This window comes from Leuresthes tenuis, unplaced genomic scaffold (genome assembly GCF_036924035.1).
Source record: "Leuresthes tenuis unplaced genomic scaffold, fLeuTen1.0.hap1 SCAF_11, whole genome shotgun sequence".
Classification (NCBI taxonomy): domain Eukaryota; kingdom Metazoa; phylum Chordata; class Actinopteri; order Atheriniformes; family Atherinopsidae; genus Leuresthes; species Leuresthes tenuis.
In genome coordinates this window covers 14174497-14198907 of record NW_027325365.1, presented here as the reverse complement: position 1 = coordinate 14198907, position 24411 = coordinate 14174497, and the positions used below count along the sequence as shown (strand labels likewise).

At 40.5% G+C, this 24411-nt stretch overlaps 1 protein-coding gene across 2 annotated transcripts in view; it reads right to left on the bottom strand.

The window, feature by feature from the left end:
• Positions 1-24411, bottom strand: part of tsc22d3 (TSC22 domain family, member 3) — a 34632-nt gene that overhangs the window by 2020 nt on the left and 8201 nt on the right. Inside the window, exons 1-2 of one of the 2 annotated variants that reach the window (XM_072395621.1) lie at positions 872-1213; positions 247-298 (exon numbers count right to left, since the gene is read on the bottom strand). In XM_072395621.1, coding sequence (XP_072251722.1) covers positions 247-298; positions 872-996 — 177 coding nt within the window. In that variant the 5' untranslated portion in view covers positions 997-1213. Of the gene's footprint in view, positions 1-246; positions 299-871; positions 1214-24411 lie in introns of those variants that run through there. The other variant, XM_072395620.1, reaches the window with a different exon arrangement.

Sequence of the window (24411 nt, the reverse complement as noted above, 5' to 3'; positions counted from 1 at the left end):
GTTGGCATTTGGGGAAATTTTGGGCTGATTTAACAGATCAAAAGCTGCTCTTTCAGTGCAAAATCTAGTAATGAAATCTACAACAGGTTTGTTGCTGGTAATAAGCAACACATCTCGTGCGATCCATTCCTGGCTTGCTTTAGACAGTGGGTCTAACTTTGCACTTTGGAGACCAGTCACTAAGGTTTTGAACAAGTGCTGCAGACTGAATGAGTGCATGAGTGTGTGTTTGTTATTTCAGCTTACCATTGCCTGCTCAATCTTGTTGTCAATGGCCACCACGCTAGCACCAGAGGCACTGCAAGAAGAAGACAAAGAAAAGACAAAGAAGCCATAAATGAACAGTCCACAACCACAACTGCTGTCAACTTAAAAATGTCTTGATAACATAAACAGTTTGCTTCTTCCTCAAATCACCGTCCCGAGAAATGAACACACAAAGCTTGCAAAACAGACAGGAAAACACTAACTCTGCTGTTATCCTATGTAGTCTGTTTATTTTGCAAGGCGTAAAGCGCGTGCTGATTACTTTGGTAGTCTGGCTTGAGGTCTATTGAGGTGACAATATCACCAGAACGTTGTTTATGAGGCAATGCCAACTGATGCAACGGGCTCAATACACATATCCGCCAAAAGTTGGACTAAACAGCAGCGCAGAGAAACTCAGCTGAGCGGACAGCCTTTGTGGCCACAAGCATTATGATGACACCGCGCGCGGGTGCAAATCATTCCAACCACTGTAAACATCATTCAGCTTCTGCAGGCCCGGGACAGAACAACAACATGCTTAAGTCTGTTCCATCCAAGGCAACTAAAACACGCCAATGAGGAATCGCTGTTCCAACACCAGCTGACCGGATCGGCAAATTACCTGTTGTCAAGTTTGACCGATACGACGTCTCCTCCGAGCAGCGAGGAGAAGAAAGAGATGGAGAAGTTGTGCAGCTGGTAGACGGCTACCTCCATTGGCGTTTTAGCGAACATCTCTGTGCTCATGTTGAGTACTAGACTCGTTTGGATTATACTTCTCGCCACGTTTGCGATTGGCTGGTCACTGAAATATAAATCCGGGTTTGTTTCGTTTCGTTTCGTTCTAAGTAGCGATGCACTGTCTCGCTTCAGGCTGAGCTCAGTGCTGTGTCAGTGTGTCAGCTTCGCTGCTATTTACAAGCGACTGTCTGATGCTATTTCTGCCACCGGACTGTATTTGTAAGGCTGGCGTTCTGGCGTCATCTGACGCGCGCATATATTAGTCAAATAAGTTGGAGGGGGACATGGAGGAGGCCGAGCTTCGTGGTGCCTTCGTGTACTGTAGGGAAAACTAACACTATATACCTTATCGGATTCTGATAAATGCACCCTCACCTTAACTTTTACATATGTGTGTCCACAAAACACAAAGTACCTTTTGTCACGTTGTACCACTCATGTGACTTTTTTCACGCGGTTACTTAACAACATGTCGCTGTTTTGTGATTTAATCAAATGTGAAACAGTGGTGGAAGCAAGAATGAAGAAATAACAGACGTCACACCGGCACGTATTTCACAAAAAACTTAAGCGACTTTGTTTGCATTTAGCAGCTCAATAAGGACCTTTCATTTCGATCTTTTTTTAAAACGTTCATTTCTGTTTGTACAAACACAAACGGAATATTTCACATGTGCACCTAAGTGATGTCCTAGTTAACCTAAAACAAACGTCTTATCATGTTTATACGCGAATGCAGTGCAGCGTTAACCTGTCCGTTAATTTGTAAAACGTTGCACAGAAAAGCACAGAAAACAACGAATTTCAAATTTCACGCGCCAACCAAAACACAAAAGCGCCACTCAAAAATCCCGTTTTTACAACGAGCGTTTGAATGCAGCTTCACGGCTGCCCCGCTTCTGAACTTGTGCCCTCAACAACATGCTGCTTTCATGCAGATAACCCACAAACCCAAATCCGCACTAATTGTTGCAAACAGAACACGATGTACCATTTTTTAAAATAAAAAAATTACCAAGTGAACATACATGTGCTGTAAACAAAAAAACCGATTTGATCGAAATAATGTCACGTGTGTTACGTTGTTTTGTCCGATGTGACGTTTACTTGAATTATTTGTAGGGACAGAGAATTTAAAGAGGGGCTTCAAAGTGTAACTGCGTTAGGTATGCTCTCTTCAAAGTCTTCAGATAGATTATTGACCCGCTAAATGTCATCACTCATGTCACTGATAACTTGGGGCACACTCCAATATCAAAAACACTTTGTCCTTTGTCGAATTGTTTATCGCTGCAGTCTATATGCTGTAACACAATGTCCTACACCATCTGGATGTGCGCACGTATAGTGCACATAGGTACTTTTCCGTCCTATGGCTTGGTAAATTTCCTTCTACTTTATACCAAAACTCTACTGGTCTCTAGTGGTGAAAATGTAGGCTACAACACACACAGGTCACAACATCAAGAACAGAAGCTCTGTTCATCAACATTTTCTTTCCTTTGGGATTCTTCCATTGACCTGTTTCCTGACATTTTTAGCTTGTTTTGCATGCATGCAACACACAAAGAACACACATGACAGCCAAACAGGAAGCTTTGTATGATCATTTTATCCATTATTTGATGTCCATGTGCTGCTCTTCTACAACTGACGCCAATGTGTGCAACACTGCTGTCAAATTATCTCCAAATAACTTAAACATGTCCTAGTTGTTACACCTACGCCACTATAGTATATCAATATTCAGTGGCTGAACAGAATCAGATTGGCTCTCGAGGCTAACAGCGTGACCTCTTGCACTTCAGGTAGTATTTTGAACTTTCTGCCAAGTGTGACGCAACTGTACAGAGTCTCAGACTCTGAGTAATAAAGCGTGTAATAAACAGACTGTGGATAGTAGTACTTACTGAGAAAACAATCTTATTGTCAACATGTCTTTTTTTTCCCACAGCATTTTCCACTGAGTCGCATCTGAGTCTGTTGTTGCGCAATAGGCTTTGTTTTTGTTGCGTGCAGGTTTTAATAGCTTTAATGTTATTGCCCAGTGCTTCTCAGCTGTCACGTTATGAACCATTTTCTTTGTGCAGTTTACTGATTCAATACTGATGATAAGCTTGTTACATTTTTCAGAGAGCCGCTGGATAATACATTTTATTCCAACAGACCCAATGAGTAGCACACTGCAACTTAGTCAATAGTCGTCATGGAAATTTTATATGTGTGGGTCTGACATCCAACTGTGGGAGCTTTTCATTTTGGTTTATACATATTAGCCCATTAGCTCCATTTTGATAAGGATAAGATAACATTTGGCTGAACTAAATCTGAAGTTGAGGTTACAATGTTCAAAAGTGTTTCTAGTTTGCCCCAAAGTGACACTGTATTGCTCTATTAAGACCGAAACAGTTTAACTACATTTTTTAATTATGCTAAATGACCCAAGACTTTTAACACACAGATCTCTCATGAGGATTCATTACTGCTGCCAATATTGTCCTTTTCTTCACAATTTTGTTATATCACAAAAAAAATGGAAGGGAATACGTCTGGTGGGCCTAACACAGCTAAACAGAATAAACACAGATAGGGTGTTAGGACCCATAGGGCCTGTCGTCTCAATTTCATGCAGACAGTATAACTGCCAGGATTAATTCAAGCCCCGCTCTAGCAATGAGACGCATGTGAATTCCCCTGCCCTGCTGAGATAGACCCATTGCTAAGCTGGAAAGCACAGATAGAAACTTCTAACAGTTACATTGTTCAAGAAAAATATACACAACACGCCGAAAGATGACTGGATATTCCTGCTCTGGTTACTTTGTTCAAAATTCCAGAACCGCTCCAGAACACGCACCACATAAACAACTTCATTTAGTTTCATGACAGGCTGTTTCTAAATATTATGTTTACGAGCCACACATACTGACAAGTCTTGCCTGCTTAGAAAAATAAAGTGGCTCATATTTTTGAGTAAAACATAGTGCATAACCATGCTTGGCAGTGCCAGATCCAGTGAGTCACTCCAAAGCTCTGCAATGGGCCACTGTTCCCATCAGATGTCCTCTGCACAAGAGCCAAACCTGTTATATAATTCTGTCCATCTGCAGTAAAGGCTGAAGTAGAAAGAGGCAGAGATGTACTGCCAACCATCCAGCTCCTGGTATGAGCAACATTTTGGGGTTTTGACACACAAGGTTCAAAATGTGCACATACTGTATATCACTATATGAAATGCAGGTCATCAAATCTGCAGGAGAAGAGAAGACACAAACAAATCCAATTATATTGTTTTGAGATAGCCTCTTGGTCAAAATTATGCTGTGTCTTCTCTATTAGGAATGCATGGCCTGTAAAAGACTGTGCCCTGACAATACACATGCCTTCCATAGGTTGCAGCCAGAGGCTATCTCAGAGGAAGCTGTCAGTGTGGGCAGCAAGACTGGTTTACGAACAATGAATACTAAACTCTCTCCATATGCTCGGACACCCAGAGGCAGTCATTATCGCATCTCCTCCAATCTCCTGAGCAACGAATAGCAGGAAGGCACACGACCTTGGTCTTCCTCACGAGATGTCTCAATAAATTTAACAAGCTGTCAGATTTTGCCCTTAGATTGCATTTGATATTCCTCTGTGTGATGTATTGTGCCAAACAGGGAGCACATGTGGAGAATGATGACAGGGCTGCTATTGCCATCCAGTGTCTTTTGCTGTCAGTGCCGTCTGCGCAATAACTAACAGTGTGCATGTCTGTTTTTCTGATTAGTTTCCATTAGTGGAAATTCAAAATATGTATTTCTACCTCGCGATAATCAAAGGCTTTGTCAGAGGAATGAAAATTAGATACTCAAAATAACTGTTAATCACATTCGATAAAGAGCACTGGTTGCAGCGTTATGTCATTTGCTATTTTGCTTTTTTTTTTAATCTTATAAAACTTCATGAAACTGTAGCTGCATTCCTTCCATTTGAGAGGACTTGTTCCCAGTTACCACAAGAAACATTCGCCATCACAATTCTCATTATTTAGCCACTGACACACTGCCAGTCTTGCACAGGCTTCTTCTCCTGAATTGTCTTTGAAGTGCACATCTGTCACTGACACATGTCAGCCTCCTGCCAAACATCCTGTCACACACAAGACAAATTTCTTTACTGTCCCCTGCCACCCCCACTTACCGCCGATCTGGCCTCTTGAAGAGACCTGGTGAGTAAGGGGGTGAGTAGCTCATCGCTCTTTCAGGAAAGCTGAAGTGCTGGTAGTGGCAACAGAACCTCTGAGGTGGTTCGGCTAGCCGGAGAGCGCACACCGTTCTAGGAGAGGGCGGCCTAGCCCCAAAAGGGGCACCTCCAGTGGGACGCGTCTGAGACTGTCCCATCTTTGCGTTCAAATGAAGCGACTGTTGAAGAGGCAAGAGCCACCCGTCGACTGTTTGCTCACTGTTCTGCTGTTGTTTGGTCTCAACAACTGTGTTCTCTGAGCACAAAGAGACAATAGAATACTGCCAATACTTCTGGGTTTGCAGCCATAACTGTGAGTGCCACGCTCAGACTGATACTTGTATGATGCGACTCCAATCCAGAGGAATACAATGGCCAGAGTGTAACAATGAAAATGACTGTTTCTTGGAATGCAACCAGTTGTTGCATCTCTATGACACTGGATCTTGTGTTTCAGGCAGATAAAGCAAGAGCTCTTTCTCTAAGTGTACCTGTGGGGAACAATTAAAATGCGAATCTCCGTATCTTATTCTATCAGTGGTAATAAAACTCACTGTTGAGCCATAGTTTCATGATGTGAAAAAAAGAAAAAAAATGTTTTGAGAACTTATCCAGCGCCAGCCTTTCCAAGACGCTAAAGGCAGTCAGACAACAACAAACTCTCTAATATGTCGACTTACATAGGAAAGTTTTTCAACTCTGGCACCTGACAGAGGAATTGTTTTTGCATGGAAAAACAAGCTGAGGCAGATAAATTAGCACAACTATTCTACATGTAGCATTTGTTATAATATAGGAGATATTGAACAATCCCTCAGCACCTTTACTTGGTCTGTCATCTGCAGTAAGCCGCCTTTCTCATCAGGGACATAATTGTTTGGGAGAGCTATTGCTGCTGAGAAAGGTCTAACAAAATAATTAGCCAGTTTTGACGTGACAAATTGCACTCTCCTATCCAGTTTGACAGTTCTGCATAAGCGTCTCACATTCTTTCTTTCTCACTTTAATCCCCTCTGTTGGCAGGTGAAATGTTTTGACATATGACACGGAATCCAGATCGTGATGCACAGACAAGCGCTTTTGCTGATAGTCACTTACAGTAAAACCAGTTTCTGTGTTCTGCGTGGAGTTTCACATTACTCTGTCCTGGATTTACAGGGTCACGAAATAGAAAGCTTTTAAAGCAAAGTATGCTTTAGGTAGACTAAAGCTGTTTAAATGAAAGAAACTCAGAAGAATAGCATTATTAACTTATTTGGTTGATTTGTACAAAGAGTTTCACTATGCAGCCTGTGTCAACAAAAGGTGTTTTTTTCTTCTTTTATTTCCGTGTGGCAGTGGAATTTCAGGTTCATTCAGTTCAATGTTTAACAATCATTAATCTTGATCCTTATTCGGGGTTATTTTGCTGGGAAAGCAGGCCTCTAAATGTGCTTGCATCACATCAGCCGTAGAAATGGATGGACTGCAATGCATGTTTGTACTCATTGAATCAGAAGCAACTGAATAAAATGACACAGCTCTTATTTTATTATTAAGTCATTAAAGCTCAGGTGGATTGCTTTCCTCCTTATTTTCATCAACTAGTGTTTGTTCAAATAAGGCTGTTTTTGTGTGATGAAGCTTTCCTTCTTGTTAAACATGAATTCATGTATTTCTATAGCTTCTTGCAAACCTTAGCGCACCACCTGTTTTTGTTTTTCTGCAACAAATGGTGCCATCTAATTGCACATCTTCAGACAGTCACCTCATCTACATGACCAGTGCTGTCTGTGCTTATATTGGCAGACACGTACGCACATCCAGGTGAACGTCAAAAGTGACAAGCCAGTTCGCCTTGTTAAATACTGTGGCGTTAACTAACAGAAATGTATTTCCTGTTCTGAAGAAGCATGAAGACTGGGACAAAACAAGAGGAGTAAGTCAACAGAGAGTGGTTTAAGAGATGTTCAATTGGGTCTGCTTAGTGGCAGAAAGGTTTAATTATGATTTGCATAGCAGGGAAGTTAGAATCATGTCTTACCCTGCTTTTCCAAAAGTCAGTTGTTAGAGAATTAGTAGAAACAACAGGGTGGTGTTGTGTGTGTTTGTGGACACACGTACTCTTCACTATCTGTGAGAGGTGTTTATCTGCTTAGACCCTTAACAGAACATCTTCTTTGTTGTTTAACAGCTGCCTAGGTGACTAGCTAACCATTGTTCATTACCACTAAGAGAAGGCTGGAACCACTGCCCATGACTTGTTTCAGTTTGCCAAGACAAGACAAGGGACCAGTTTAATGCCTTGCTTGCCAGAAGTCACTACCTTAAATCTAAGTTAATACAGAATGATATGCATGTCACTTGCAGAAGCTTCTACTGGAAAAATAAGCAGGACAAGCAGTGCTGCAGCAAATGGTGATTTGCACTGTAGACTGCAGCTAACAAGCTCTGGGACTATTCAGCATCTGGCACCAGGCTTGCGACTCAGCAGAAGTCAGTCATTTTTAGGCCATAATGTAAAGATTTACCTTGTGTTCTAACGGGCAGAAGGCTGGGGTTAAATTTGCTGTGAGAATACTGGAAGTACTGAAGTGGAGCTGAAAACCAGAGGAATGTCTTAGGGGAGTGAAACCTTGTCAGGCAACATTCATAACCAAACTCCACATCCCCCAAAAGATATAATAACATGTTCTATTCCATGGCTCATAGGATTCCCATCTGTGTTTTAGTGCGAATGTGTGTACACATCAGTACACTCACACAACACTGTCCACTCTGAACGCTCAGGAATTAGACTCTCTAGCTGGTGTTGTTAAGTGATCTCTCTAATTGCTCCGCGGATGCTCTGTAAAAGGTCAAAGGTTATGACTCACACAGTTACCAGTCACAGTGAACTTTGTTATGAGCTGTGTGTGTAAGCCTTTTGATTCGTTACAGGTGACACAATGCAACATGCGCTTTTATAAGAGAGCTGTTGCAATGCTCATTATGTAATTTTCTTTCTCTTTTGCTGTACTTATTAGGAGTCCAAAAATCTGTTTGATTTTTTTTATGAAAGATTTACGGATGACTGTGTATTTCTGATGAGTAAAATCATCATTCTGCGTTCACTAAGTATGTTTCATAACATTCAAAAACTGGATCCAAAACATAGTGTATTGCAGAGGCTGACAATTTGCATGTCTGGGTCATGCTCTAGAACAAAAGGTTACAGAGTTCAGTGCCATCTGTCAATATTTATCTGCCTATGGAGACTTTAGCATACTGTATACCTCAACTCTCTGAGCTGGTGTATATCTATCTATGTGCCATCTGAGTTATGGTGACATTGGCCTAATGAGGCCTAATAATACTATTTTCATCCCTCGCTGGACTACTGGATGTGCAAATTTGATTGATGGATGCAAAATACTTAAAAGGAAAATCATTTAACAGCTATTGGATGCCAGCTCCATGCTGGCAGGTGTTGTTTTTATTGCAAACTCTGTCATCTGTTGAGCATCACAAAGTAATCATTGCGATACTGTATGTTCATCATGACTACGGCTGTCACTGAAGGCAGGAAGCAGCTGCACTGTAAAAAAAAATGGATTTGCTAAATAGATACAACAATTAGTGGATTTACATACCGGAATATTCTCAATGAATGTTGAAAATCAAAGAATAATTTAATAATTTTGATGGTATAATTGATCTAAAAACAACAGACGGTCGAAAAAAAAAAACAGATTCTTAATGGCAAACACTTATTATGACTGATATGTTAAGTAGAAAATACTGATGAAATCACCAGATACAATCAGGAAGATTAAACACTTGTCATCTTCTTTCTCAGCTGTCCCTCATTTACATCCTTTCTAAAGCATCCCTCCTTCCACCTCCCTCTAGCAAAAATTCTTCCTCGTCATCTCTCCATCTTCCCACTTCTTCATCTCTTTCTAGCCATGTATCTGACCGAGCTTGCAGCTGCGTGACCCGAGTCCCCAACAACTGGAACAACACCAGAGGGAAGATGGCCCTCAATATGACGCCCCCTGCTGTGTGTTTGTGTGCTTGCTTGTGTTTTTGTTTGCCCGTGTGTATGCTGATGTGTGCGGTCGGCCGCACGCATGCCTACGTGTGTAGCCTGCTCATGCACGTCTGACTTTGTCAGCACGATCTGGATTTAACTGGATGATAGGCACCCTGCTAACGCTCACTGTCAGTGTCATCCAAACACTGAATCGTTCCCACAGACTCCAGCAGGCTCCTCCGCTGTGCATTAAAGCTAATCCGTTGTCACCTGCTAGATGACGGTGGAGCCGTGACTAAGTTCCCATGGATCATTTGAGGCAAGTTATTGGCGGTCATTGGGAAGAAGAGTGCATAAACAAGTTTAGCGGCTACGCCAATGAGCAACAAACACCCCTTTTGTGACATAAGATGCTAAACTATATATCATGTATGTGATAATTCATGTCTTAAAGTATGTTTGACATCAACCAAGACTGGACAGAACCAATTATTTAACCTTTACCCAATTAACAATAAAAAAAATAATCTGTCTGTTGATGTTTTGAAAATAAAACTTCATATCAATCATTTTCTTGCCAAATATCTTGAAATCTTTGCACGCCTATGGACTCCAAGTCATTGACAGAAGCAGGGCTGTGTTCTAGTGTCGTTTTATTAGCCTGTGGAAGTTTGATCAGGCTGCCTCCAATCTTGTACAAGCCACAAAGTGAAAGTCTAAGCTATTCTCTTTCATCAAGACCACAGGAGTGACTCAGATCACAAAAAGCCTTGTGAGCTGCAAATCAAAATGAAGAGAACAAAAGAATATGACGTTTATTTACTGGTTATATGTACGTGATATATTTAGGTGCCTATTGGCAAATTCAAGTGCCTTTCAGTGAGCTTTTTTGTCAGAACGCTCTACCAAAAAAATCCTTATTGATGGATCAAAGAAAACAGTTTTCACAAACTACTTTTTGGAATGATTTGTGGCTCGTTTGGAATTGACATTTGTGCTTTTGGGCACTTTACAGCAGTCTTTTTTTTTTATTATTGCAAGATTAATGTCAATTAACAATCCTGTATCAGAGGTGTATTGTTGCTTGGTTTTATACTGACATAAACCATCAAGAATCAGACTTTATAATTATGTAAATTTCCTCTGTGAATTCCAATAAAGTCTCAAAAAGATGGAAGATGCCTTTTAAACCCTTTGAAATATGTTTCTTTATTGTGTAAGTTTATGAGTGAAAAAAATATATTGAAAGTACTTTCCGATAAGTCTGAAACAGAACAAATCATCAGACAATAGAAAATAAAAAGGATCTGAAAGCTTTCCATCGGCACTGTTCCTCATCTCATTTGCTGCTACTCGGCAGATCTGTAATGTTCACTTAAACAGTCTTAGCTATTGTCTGTGTTTTAACAAGGAGCAACACTACTGACATCCCTGACTGACTCCTATAGAAACAAAATCTGTGCGACGGGACATTAAGTTATGCTGAGTTCGTATGTAAATATGTTCAGAAATTTTACAGAGCCATGAAGTGGGAATAAAGGAGAATCTGACACAATTCAAAGTGCAGCTGTGAGGCAGTGCAACTGGGATCTCATGTCTATTCACATCATATAACTCTCCCTTTCAAGTAACAGGGGTAATAGGTCTGTGATGTCCCACTGAGGTACAGTGTGGATCACATGCAAACAGAGAAGAGAGCTGAGGTCTGTGAGAACATGCTGTACACAATATTTCCTCAGCCTGTCTGCATGGTGAGAATCCCCTACTGACAGAGAACAGCCTGAGACAGAAAGGGACATGACCAGATGTGCAGGCCCCTATCATACTAAGTCTTAAAAGGAAAGAGCCTGCATTTGAATATGAGGCTGAAGGCAGCTCTATCTCCTTCAGGGGAAAGAGTGAAATGTCTGCCTAGATGTTCTGTAAACTTCAGGTTCAGTGCAACACACTTTAAAAAGGTGAAAGGCAAAGTGATAATTGTTGTTTTGGGCTATCTTTCTTAATTCTTGGCGAGATTTTGTGTTCTCTGGTTATCTTACTTTATTTTACCAATATTTTAATTTTAACTTTTGTTGATATTTTTATTAGGATGTAACAATTGAGGTTTGAGAGTTTTATGAAAAGCAAGAAAGAAAATTCATTGTGGTAGATATTGTTGTATATGTCTACAGTTTGTCCACAGTCTTTGCATTTAGAGTTCTTTGCCTGCTCTGTATTTTTGTGTCAAAAGCATCCCAAAACTGGAAGATACATATGACTATTGCTCTTTCTTTGTTTGAATACTTGTTTGACAGTTTGTTAGTAAGGTGTACGTAAAAACTACAACTGAATTTTGAACTTGAAGGAGAGGTGTAGCATGGGCTGAGAGATTAGATCTTTGTGCAGATCTGGATAGGTTTGTGTGTGATTGTAAAACAGGGACATTGACCTTGGCAGAGGATAAGCAAGGAATAAGGATAAGGAGTATTCCTATAGTCACCATAGGTTCTGTTATATAACATACTAACACGTTTCCATACAAGCACTTTGACTCAGTACAAGTGTTACTTTGTAGACAGTTTATAGAAGTCTGACTTAACTGCAGAGGTGTGAACATGGCTGTTGATTAACTCAGAATCATTCACTGTTGCCTCAGTTTAGATGTGCTGTTGAACAGTTTTATTGTTTCTAAACTTTATTTCTGCTAGTATTTGGGCAAGTATTTCAGATAAACTCGACACGTATCCTGAAAGCTACTCTTTTAAAAAGAGAGGTTTAAGCTGACTATACGATAGACACGGTTAGAACTCAGTAAGTACAGGAATGGCTCGGCGTGATTTACATTAACCCACATTTTGACTGCAATTCAAATTCCCCTCATCCTCAGATATACAGCTCGTTCCTTTTGTCTGATATCATATCAGCTGGAATATGTTTTAACACTTGGGTAGTATTTCAGAACGTGACTGTGTCAGGGGAAGGCTGCCTCAGCTTCCGCTGTATGATCCAAATATGCTGTGAACATGGTGATTTCTAAAAGCTAAGCTCTAAAAGCTTCACTTATTGCTCCTATGAGTTTTTAAATGCTTCCTCTCCAGCAACAGCCATGGCCTGAAGTATTGTGTTTCAGGCCGTTTGTCAGTTCATCTGTCCTAATTTTCATGAATGTGATACATTTTGTACACCTCGTGGGAAAAGCCTATAAATGAGGAACAAATGCTCAGTTCCAACTGATTTCCAACTGGTTAAAGGTTTGGGTTACTGTGACGTCACAAAACACAGCATTGGACAAAACATTAGAATTTGCATGTGCTGTAAGACCTAACTTTATGCAAATGTTTTATTGGATAAACAACCCACTATAGTTTCCTGGGCCTAATACATTAATATTTGACAGTCCTTTTGAACAAAATGTCCACATGCAGAGATTGTTGATATCTGGGTTTGACAAAGACCATTTTATTTTCACATAGTTTCCTCTTGGATTCAATGTTTTGCCTCACTTGTGAGTACTGTAGGACATTGTTGATTTTTTCGTTTGCTCTCATTTGTTTTTTGGTCAGTTTTTGCCGATAGTTTATAAAAAAAAAAAAAGAAGCTGTTTTGACTTAGAATAAACACTGTTATGAGATTTGACCTGCATGTTAAAAAGCGATGCTAACGGTTAAGTGATGGCATGTGATGCTGATTGTGTCACAGGACAACTGGGATCAAATGATGATCATTTACATTTTACGTGTGGATAGACATGGATGAAAAATGCAACTTGTACGTATAAAAGCAATCTTCTGTTTTGATTTATTCATATAAATTTTTTTGTTTGTTTATTTCCACGTTCATTTTCCATTTGCAGACATGCCTTGGGTGGAAGGGGAAGAACTTGACTGTAGAATATACAGCGACAAAGCCAAATTATAATAAATAGATTATGGAAGTGGAAGTGATACCAATTATGTTGTTGTTGTTAGAGATTATAGTAGTGTTAACAATATCATTTAATTAGCTAAATTGTAATGGTTTCAAACAAATAAGATACTAATGTGAGATTTGGACAACTATATGTTAAAAACATGAAACAGTGGTGTTTCTGGGGAAAAAGCTTCAGTCCAGTCGTTTTTTTATCTGTGTTTTATTTCCATAAATAGTACATCCTCTGTAAAGTTGAAGATTTTAGAGCAAATGATTGTCTAACAAGTTCAAGCTCTCTTCCAAGAAACAAACAGGAAATACCTCAACTTAAAGAGACTCTTGAACTTGGAATTACTCTGAGCCCACTGGACAAATTGTTTAAGACGTGGTGTTCCTGGTCTTGGAGCTGCACAGACAGGAAACTAACGATTTGCTGCCCAGGTCATTTCAGGCTCAGGTAAACAATGTAGGCTAAACTGGCTTGCCCTCAGCATGTACAGAAGGGGTCCAAAGTTCATTTATGAAAGCAGGGAACACTCTTGTATCTGTTCTGCACGCACACTTCGTACAGGTACACTGATCGGTCATACTCCAGTGCAAGTGAGGGTGTGCATTCAGGCGAGGATGCCAAAAACAGATTCCTACCAATGTTCCATGCAAGAAAGACAAGGATCTGGAAGACACACAGATGTACGTAAAAAGACAGAAACGGACGTGCAAATGCATACAAATGTATTCTGAAATACACACTCACATACATACACAATCAGGCATACACACTCCATTTCTCTCCCTGTCAAACTCTTACTTAAGTGCTTGACAGGTAACTGCTCACACTCTTCAGACAGTAAAATGGAGATCATTACCAACTTGGCACTCTTCCAAAGACTGCGCTCTTTTCACACTGGATTCAATACACAGTAAAAAGAAATGCCCTTGGAGATATAAAGATTAACAATGCTTGAAATAAAGATCAAAGAAAAATCGTTCTGAAAATGTCATTCTCACTCAAAACAGTTGGACAAAGGAACAAGCAAGTGACGATGGCCACGCTTAAAATCTGTTGGAATGAAAGCTGTGGCTGACGTAAAAGTTTTTATCAGATCTGGCCTTAAAGCAAGAAAATGTGCGTAAGAGCCCTTTATTGTTTGTGAGATTTGGCTGATTTGCTTGCATGAGCAGTGTTTGAAAGCCAGAAAGCTGTCAACCTATCATTGGGTTAGAAAATCACAGAACTCAAGCACTGATGATGTACGAGATTCCCACCAGCTTGGCAGTTTCTCAGCTTTATGTTGACACAGCAAGAAATGCAATCGCTCATTAATAAGGGAGGGATGTATGCTGTGCAGCACGTTGTACTGTGATGTGGAAAGCAAACAAAGCAATCCAGAAAATATGTGAAACAGAAAAGGACACTGGGAGAGGCCAGCAAGGTCAAAGACCAATAGTGATCAGAGGTTTAGCTTTGTGATTGCAGCATTATTGCACACAGCAGATATGTGCCAGCATGCTTGAGAGAAACAGTTAAAACCATCTTAACATAGTTTCAGACTGCAGTCAAATAGACCATCTATTAGTCCGTCCATTCATACAAATCCCATGCTATAGTATCAAATCCATGCAGACAATTAAATAAATAAGACCTCTTATTCTGTAATACCTGTGACTCATTCATTGCTTGTACCAATTGTATATTGATGGTTAAATGTTAGAGGTTTTGCTTCTGCCAATTCGTTGTTACAATGGTAAATTAAGCCATGAATGACAAAGGAAACCAAGGTCAGTTAAGTGATTTTGAGGAACTATGTTGGGATTTGCAGAACTGAAACAAAATCATGTATTTCATAGGTTCCTGTGATAACGCCTGACTTAGGAACACATACAGACACGCTCATATCACCACCAGTCAGAATGTTTTCAAGACCATATGAGACTTATTGTCATCGTTAATGGCTGAGATTATTGCAATTGACTGCAATTACTGTCTGGCAACAAAGAACAGCGTGGTGCCCGCATGGAATCTGAAAACCTTAACAAAGCAAACACCTCAGAATAATAACAGCATGTGCTCTGTGTACTTGTAAAAATGCTTTTATCAGACAGGCTCATATTTGCAAAAACTTTGCTAACTGGCCCAATTTGGCTTTTCAACTTCTGTGTCTCGTCTGCCACCTTGTGCACAGTCATTTGTCCTGCTGTCTCTTGTTTTCCAGCTCTTTTGTTGGGTTTGTCTCGCTCCTCCTCTCTTCTTTCTCTCTGTCTGCACAGCACACCTCCTCCTTTAAAGGTTATTATTATTCCTGGCCCTGCACACTGTCTCTGAGCAGTAAATCCTCTCTGACTGGCACGCTTCAGGAAGGCCTAACCCTGACTTGCCTCAAGATAATTATCCTGTCTCTGACCTGTCTCGTCATAGTCCTAGGTGTTGTCTGGCACACGCTCACCTATTTTTGGCACAGGTCCTGCTGTTGCATTGTGAGAGAATCTAAGAGTCTGAGACTGGTCCGCGTTAATACAGGTGCGAGAAGCAAAGGGACACAAGCAAGGAGGGGTTATGGTGAAACAACGTCAGCCTTGAGCACAATGAACTTCGATATTTGTGTTTGCTCTGCAAGTGTTCCATGTCTGTGAACACACAGCGATGCTGCCCGGTCATGCCCTGCCATCTTGTTAGAAATGTAAAAAAAAGCCAGAACAGCTCATCTGGTTTTTACTAAAAGCATGCAGCAACTTGAAGGTGTTTTCTTTTTTAGGCTGGGTAGAAGAAACTACAGGATAGTTAAGTCTGATACACCCAATGATACACCCTTGTGCATATAAGCGTGTGTAAATGACCATGTCACATATAACTTGCGTTAAGCCTTTCTTTGCACACCCATGGATTACAGGGAAGTACTGCAAGATATGCGTGTTTCCTCATGTTGAAGCACATTTTGAGCCAGCATTTTATTTCCTGTATTTGCTTACAAGATCACTGTGTTGCTGTGGGGCGTTGAGAATAAAATATTATGATCCGTGTTGTCTTCTACCTTGGTTTTGCTGAAAATGGTGGATTATACAGGCAAGCAGGTTGCTGGAATAACAACAGTTCTTTGTATCACCTTTCATCAGATTGAAGTTTAGCAGACAGTCTTTGTCTGAGGACAGCCCATTGCTTTGTATCAAAGTCTGGGCGAGGGCAACCAAACACCAAAACAGGAAAATGCAAAAAGGAGGAAGAGAAAAAGAAGAGGAGGAGAAAAAGGGAGGTGTGGGGGGGGGGGCTTTCACAGCTGTTGTTAGGCAGTGTTTCCTCTGATATGAGGTTTTGGCTGTACTCCCAGTTCTTTAGGTAAACTATCAAAAAACATGGTTACCTTGAGTTGGGGGGGGCCATGCGGGTGTGTTTACAAAGGAGGGAGTGAGATAAAGTCCTGACACAACAAATATATGAAGTCCAAATGATAAAAAAGACTGCATTTTTTAGCAGGGTATGTGCACAATCAGCAAAAAAAAAAAAACTTCTAGCACACCCAACCCCATAGATGCACTATTCAAGGATTCAGACACTTTTCAGAAGGCATAAACTTCTATTTAATGGCAATTTGCGTACGTAATAACAAGGAGAATGATGAAGATAATGTATTAGTCGTGCCAGATCAAAACCTCATCTGTGTTCATTAGATGACACATCCCAGAGCTTGCTCACGAGGCTGTTGTGGAGCAACAGTGCAGACATCTGCAGAACTTGTTAGCCTCTTATCATGGGATCGAGATGATAAGAGGAATCTAAGTCTTTAATCTGTCCCACTGCACGTCTCAGTGCGTTTGTGAAAACAGGTGCCACAGACTCTTTAGAGTGTCACTGCAGGCAAACAGTTTTTACCATGACTGTACCCTATTGTTATTATCATTATGACCTCAGGCACACATCAGGATTCAACAGTGGCAGCTGTGAAAAGACAGAAACACGTGATGTAACGAAGAAGCCGCAACCTTGGCTTTTGCCTCGTGAAAAGAACAAAACATGTCATGAAAATGGTGATTTATTATTAATATTCCCGGTAGAATTGGAGTAATTCAAAATCTTTGCTCCCCTCATCTAAAGATGTCAATATGAGAGGCAAAGGAATGAAATGCCAAAAAAGAAATGCCACAGGAGAGTTGTTTAGAGATGCTGTATAGAGTGAGACGGCCCAGGTATTGTTGCTACTTAATACTGCAAGAAAAACACTCAGAGAACAAATACTACAGTATCTCGTCTGAATCTGATATCGCCTTCTAGAGAGCACATCTGAATATGAATAGGAGGAAGTATCGTGCTTGTCTTTCAGTTGTGTGTGTGTGAGTGTGTGTGTGTGCACGCGTGTGTGTTTATATATCCTGCCTGGCTATCATAGAATTAGAAGGAAAAACTTTGTTTTTTATCAGGGAGTTTCTCTGAATTTCCCATTGATATGAGCTACAATAGCATCCTATCCCCCCCAGAGGCCTCGGAAGTGGGCCCACGAACAAAAAAAGAACTAAAAACACACCAACAACACGTCAACTAAAAAAAAAACAAAAAAAAAAAATACACAAATTGATCAGATAAAAAATACACGCATTCCAACTGAAATTGTCATGGGAGAAGCATGAAAAGACTGGCTGTGTTTAGCCAACATTTTCACACTGTTGTCTGTGTCTGTCTTCTTGTTATGTAACCTCTGGTGGAAACAGGACAGCACAGAGAGCACTTGACCATAATAGAACACCTACAGATCATTCGCGGTTGGTGTGTCAGAACAGTGGTCCCCCACCGGTCGCCCTTATCCAACACAACCCTCATCATTCAGATCTAGCTCAAACTACATTTGAGGAGGTGTGATTCTTCCCATATTTTTCTTCTAATATTTTATCGAAGATGCTATAAGAGCAAATGTAGCATTTTAATCTGTTTGTTAAACCTTACATTAAATTTACTTCAATCGGCTACAACATGAAAACCACTAACAGGACAAATGAATAGCATAAACAACAACAAGTAAGTGGTTTTAATGTTGTGGCTGACTAATATATTTGTTAAATGCAAATTCAGGGGCCATTTTCTTCAATAACAATGTTGTTACTGGAATTTGCTTTATGCATGCTGGAAAGTTTGCTTTCTGAAGATCAGAGTTAAAGCGCAACTTTGCAGGTTATTTGCAAAGTTATACATGACATTTTGCAGAAATGTGTTTTGAAAAGTGATTCATTTGACAGGTTTCAATAGACATGAGTGTAGGGATTACCTGGATTGACCTGCATGTAGCTGCACATTTCCCTCTCTTGGACAGATGCCTTTGCCATCTCTCTTGCATGCAGCTCAGCAATTTATTTCATGTGCCTGCACTGAATCTACACGTTGTAAAATAAGCTGCAACATTTGTTTTAGCTCAACACTCTGTCTCAGGAACTTGATGACTTGTCAACATTCAGCACAAAAAGCAGCGTTTTGTAACAGCCTCCTCTGTATGTGTACCGTTCCCTCCCACACCGTGACCTGGCATGTGAGAGTAGCTTGCAGAACAGCAATGCTTAGATTAAATTAAACAAGCCCGAGGATGATGGATCAGTATACACTTAAAGGTCAGGCAAAGCAACTGTGTGGAACTGACAGATGGAAATGGCTCTGATGGTGAATGAGAGGGAGGGAACGGACTCCTACACCAGATGACAGTGATTTCCTGTTGAATTCGGTAATTGCAACAAAACTTAAGCTGCATGGAAAATAACAACCAATGTGCGTTCAGTTTTTTGTTGGTGCCCCACCTAAATATATGTTCATATGTACTGCTAGGAAATAAATTGTCTTGCCATGTGTGGGGTGGCCTGTGCTGAACACAGAACTGTGAATTTATAGCCTAAGTGTAGAGAGGTGATTGATGCCTGTCTTCCTGTTTGGTTCAAGCTTTTCGTTAGCAAGAGACGCCCCCACTGATGCAAGAAAACTCCCAAAGCTCCAGCAGCCTCTACACTGTCTGCTCACAAGTACTGAAAGGTTGCGACCCCATATGTTACATAAATTCTCCTCTCTCCCGTTCCCTCAGAGGCTCCACTTCCCCCTATGTGGCACCTTGCATTCAGGCTAGAAATAAATAGGTCTTTGTGTGCATTCTAGGCCTCTGAAAGACTTGTGTCAGGGATGTGGATGGCAGCCTGGATGGAATCTGTGTCCACATGAGATGTGGGGTGTATATGTAAGAGAGAAATACTTGGGGGGGAAAAAGGGATGAAGAAAGGGAAGAAAAAAAAGAGAGAGTTTATTTTTCATCGACGTCCTCCCAGTCTCACACTATCTTCACAGCAGGCTCGCAGCACTGGAATTGTGTTGCTCTAGAAGTATCTTTTCAGAGGTCCTCTGTTCCGCCTGATCCCAGATTGTGTAAACAACAGTATGCAAACATAACGATGAATCTCTGACTCTCTCATCTCCGTGACACTTTACTGGAAAGAATGCATAAGGAGGTTACTGAATGTCACTGGTGCTTAGTGCGACTGATGATGGCATACAGTAGTATGATGGGGTGGTGGAGGTTGATAGTGCCCCATCAGATTCAGCGAGCAAGTGCTCCATGGTACGACTGCCTGTCTTTTAAACTCAGTGACACAAAGGCAGAAGTCAGGTCTTGGACAGGATGCATCTTGTTATTTTCGCTCGTTTGAGTTGGCTGGTGCCTCTTACTCTCTCTCTCTCTGTCTCTCTCTGCCGTTCTTTCTTTCTCTCCACTGCAGAACAGCCAGAAATAATCACGGACTCTGAAACTTGGCAAATGCTCTCATTCTTCTCTCGCTCTCTAACAGCTTCTTGTCTGCCAGAAAGCGATCCAGAGAGAGGAAAAAGAAAAAGGAGCCTGGCAGAGAAGGTCCACCTTTTCATTCAACTACTGTCTTTGCCAGCAGGTCCTATCGGTCGCGAATCTAGCGTGCGTTTCCCTTCTTTTTCTCTTTCTTTTTTTCTTTTTTAAAGGCAGATTTGCGATAATTACGACTGACTTGATTTCAGGAGTTACAGGAGTGGGCAAGAAAACGCTGATAAAATCACTGCGATAACCTCACTGAGAAGAAATACCCCTGAAAGTCTTTCTGTTTTTCTCAGAACCTTTTGGAAATTTGGACACACCAGCAACAAACAGGAAGCCGAAGTCACTAGGCTGAAGTTGTTGGATGGTTTGTGGGATTTCCAAACCATTTTTTGGAGGATGCCCACTGTGAACCTGATTGACATAGTCTGTTATATTACACTGAACTTCTGCCAAGAATTGCTTTTGCAATTACAGAGCAAAAAAAACCCAAACATTCTTGATGAAGTAAAGCAGTTTACTTGAACACATCTGATGAAACAATTGTATTGCACCACAGAGCGCGTTGCCTAATGTGTTCTGCACTCAGATGTTTCCCACAGATTCAAAGCTGACACAGGTGTGAGGGTTTATTTACCCTTTCTTATCCTCATCATCTATTGCAAATGCCCAATTCAATTAAGCAATATCTTATAACAGCACATCACAGGAGTTCCAAGAAGTAAGCTGCGTGTTGTTGGGGTGACACATCACATGCCTGTTTATGTTTACTTTTAAATACTTGCGTTCTAGAATTATTTAATGTGCCAAAACAACACTAATGCTCTCTTAACTTAATGGTGCATAACTCGATTTGACATAGGCTGGATTATGCTATGAGTCTCAATACCAAACACATTACCTTTTGGCCCTTAACATGACAGGCGAGTCTTGTTTGGAAAATTTGGAGCCCCTAAATTACAACTCCACCCCAAGAGCTGGAAACTGTTTACCAACACAGGCGTTTAGTCAGAGAGCAGCGTGTTACCCAACTGCAGACGTCCAGTAAGTCCAAAAATAGAACATACAATTGGTTCTGGTGTCGTAACTTTTCTTGTGCCCTCATGGCTTCAAGACCCGCTGAAGTTCAGAGAAGGGACTGTTTTATTTCAGAAAGACAAAAAGGAGCGTTTCTAAGTAATGGCTTGCAGCAACAGCCTTGCTTAAGTAAAGTATGTCCTAATACTGGCTCCATGCTTCACAGGCTAAAAGATAATGTCATAATCGTGTATATTCTGGGAATGTGCAGAGAGAGAACACTGATTTTCTTTTTTCTTTTTTTTTTGCAGTAAAGCTTTGCACATTCCTGTAGCTTTTGAGCTGAGGTAAGTTATTGATGTGTATCTCAGTGATACTACATTTAAGTCTTTTTTTCTTTTTTTTTTTCTCTAGTGTGTATGTGTGTGTGTGTGCAGTCAGGGTACATCATGTACCCAACCTGCTTGGGAATAGAGTCCAGGGAGAGTAGCATAGGCTAATGATAGGCCTGGCTGAGACCCACTCCACAAAAGCACCGTCTGGGCGCATTGTCTCGCTGACTATTGTGGTGAGAAAAAAACCGACGCAGTGTGGGACGAAAACACTTGGGATTATGAAACAGACATCAAAGGAAGAACAGATGGAGTAAGCGTTAGAAAAAAAAAACTCTAATAAAGTCTTGCATGTGTCAATATTTTTAAGGAACGCCCTCTTGCAAAAAAAGAGTATGTGGCAGAATTTCCAAAAACAAGGCAAATCTTAATGAAGCAAAGATACATGAAGAGTCTTTAAGCTTTGACAGCTTTAAGCTTTGTTATTACTCATTTCTCATTGATATGGTGAAGGGCACACTTCAGCCAATCTTTAATTTGTTCCCCAGCAGCACGACATTTTCCCTTTCAATGCAGAGTTACAAAAGAGTTGAATACCTACGCTAATCAAAACATGACATAATGAGCGTTTTATTACCCTCAGCCTTGTGTGCTGCTCAGCCTCCCTTTCTATCTATTGTGCTTAGGCTGATATTTCCCATTGCCAGATGAACACATCATACAGCAGGTCCTCTTTTATGAGCTGCAATCGAATGCAACAGGACTCATACAAAATGATTTTTACAAGCTAAATTACTCTTTATTGTCTATTTAAATAGTGTAATAGTGGCTATATTGACCGTTTGTGATCCTATTACTCACTGTCGAGCACAGGGTTGCATGTGGAGGAGTAAGTGTGTGTTGACAGGCTTCCTTATTATCTAATTAGGCGCCATAGTCATGGTCCAGAAAGATAAGACAGGGAGCACAAGCCATGGTCACTCCACCCCATCACATCACCACCCCCTTCTGCACACTTAGATAATTCCAACAACTGCCAACTGGGACTTTGATGGAGAGCTGGAGAATGAAAAAAAAAATAAGACTGTAAGATAAAACAGGGATAGAGAAGAAATAAATGAGGTAAAGATGAAGAGTTTCACATGAAGCATGACAGAAGAAAGGCTTTTAACAGGTTGGGTGGCACTGCTTCCCTGTTTTGAAGTTGTCGAGGAATCATCAAGAATCAAGAACGCTTTCTTTGCTGCTGAAGCCATTTGCAGTTCTAAAATGATCCAACACGTGCTTGCATGGAAGAGTAGGGCTGCTTTTCATCATTTTAAACTTCCTGCAGGAATCTGTCCCAGTTTTTTTCTTTTCTTTTTTTTTAAAGTCATGTTTATGCAGCAAAGCTAGGCCTAATGGGATTTCAGAAGAAGCTGCATCATGACAACCATGACCAAAGCTTCATCAAAGGATCATTCCAGGGTTTTTGCACAAGTGGTCCAGTAAATCGTGACAATATGCAACATAGATTACCAGCAGACATTTCCTCACTAATAAAAGTGGTGGCAATATTTTTAAATGCCTTTCTCGTTTAGTGAGCTGTCCACGAGGGCGATGTCAAAATCAACTCACAGAGACTCAAAAACTCAATATAGCTAATGTGTTATAATAGAAATACACTGCACATGAACTACAGTGCAATGTTGGTGCGAAAATATGATAATAATTAGTCAGTTCCTGTTTTTTCTGGAAGTCATGTCTTGAAATGCAGATATTAACTCATTAAGAAGTACTATATGCAGGGTGGAAGGGCCTCACAGAGGATGTGAGTAGAGCTGGAAATACTGATGTGTTTGAATCAAAACTAAATCAATTCTGGCTTTTACAAAGTGTAAAGTGTTTTACTGATTTATTCAATTATCATTATCTGGTCCACGTGGTATTTTACATATCAGATATGGATATTTAGTTCTTTTTTACACATCCATGAGAGCCACCTAGTTAGCTGTGGCAGTGAGAGCTGACCAGTCAGAGCAGACTGGGCTTTTTAGGAGTTGCAGCCAGTGACTGTGACTGTTTTTAAAGTTTATTTTCCATGTATTTAATCCTGCAGGTTTGGAAAGTGGGCGTCATCAGCTCCTTCTTATGACTTTTTCTGCACACTGTGATCTTGAGGATTTGACATGGATGACTTACATATGTTACTTATAGATTTCTAATCCATCTCTGGTACATACTGTATCCGCACTCTGTCACTTGGGACAAACGAGCTTAGATGGATTTTGCCGTGTGATGTGTCAACAACAGCATAATGCTAAGGGTCACCTCTGTGTACAGGAAGTGTGTTCATGTGTGTGTGTGTGTGTTTGTGTTGTCGGAATGCCGTATGTCTCCAGTGCAGTGGAAAATCTGAAGCTAGAAATTAGAGAGCAGGAGTTTGACGGAAAAACCAGCACCCATTGCAGAAGTGTAATCGTGTTTTCACTCAGAAGTGACTAGTGGCAGTTTGCAAAATGAAAATCTGTCCATTCATTCTTTCTGCACATGGAAGTCAGGATTTATTGTTTTAACAGTCTTTAGCAAAATTGAAGGATTTTATAAAAGAGATCAGTCAGTTTTCAGGGAAAAGTTGCAGAAAGAAGTACATAATGTAATGTATGTGGGGGATAGTTAGAAGCCATGAGATTTCCTAAATGCCAGAAACAGCACAGTCTCACACCAGAATGTGTAATACCTCACATAGCAGTTTCTCAATCAAGGCTCCAAAATAAAACTGTCATAATAACTAATAATCTACGACTGTAACATATTTTGAAACATTTATAAGGACGTAGGATGCGGTGGATAGTGGTGTTGCAGTGCACACTACAGTCACACCACAGAAATGAGTTTGAGTCCCATCCAAACCAATATTATCCAATGATTTATAATATTTCTATTTCTCTGTCAGTCATGGTTGGTTAGGTTTAGACTTAGAAGAAATTGTTATAGTTAGAAGTCAATAAATACATGTTTAACACAGAGTTTAGTCTAAATTTCAGCCTTTATTATGACACAACTTCTACTTTGAACATGTGAAAAAACATACATATAGCTGATTTTCTTCTTGTGAGACTGAACTGGCTAGAAAGGACTCATGCCACTGAAAATCATCTAAAAATAAACTACCAAGTACTGGAGT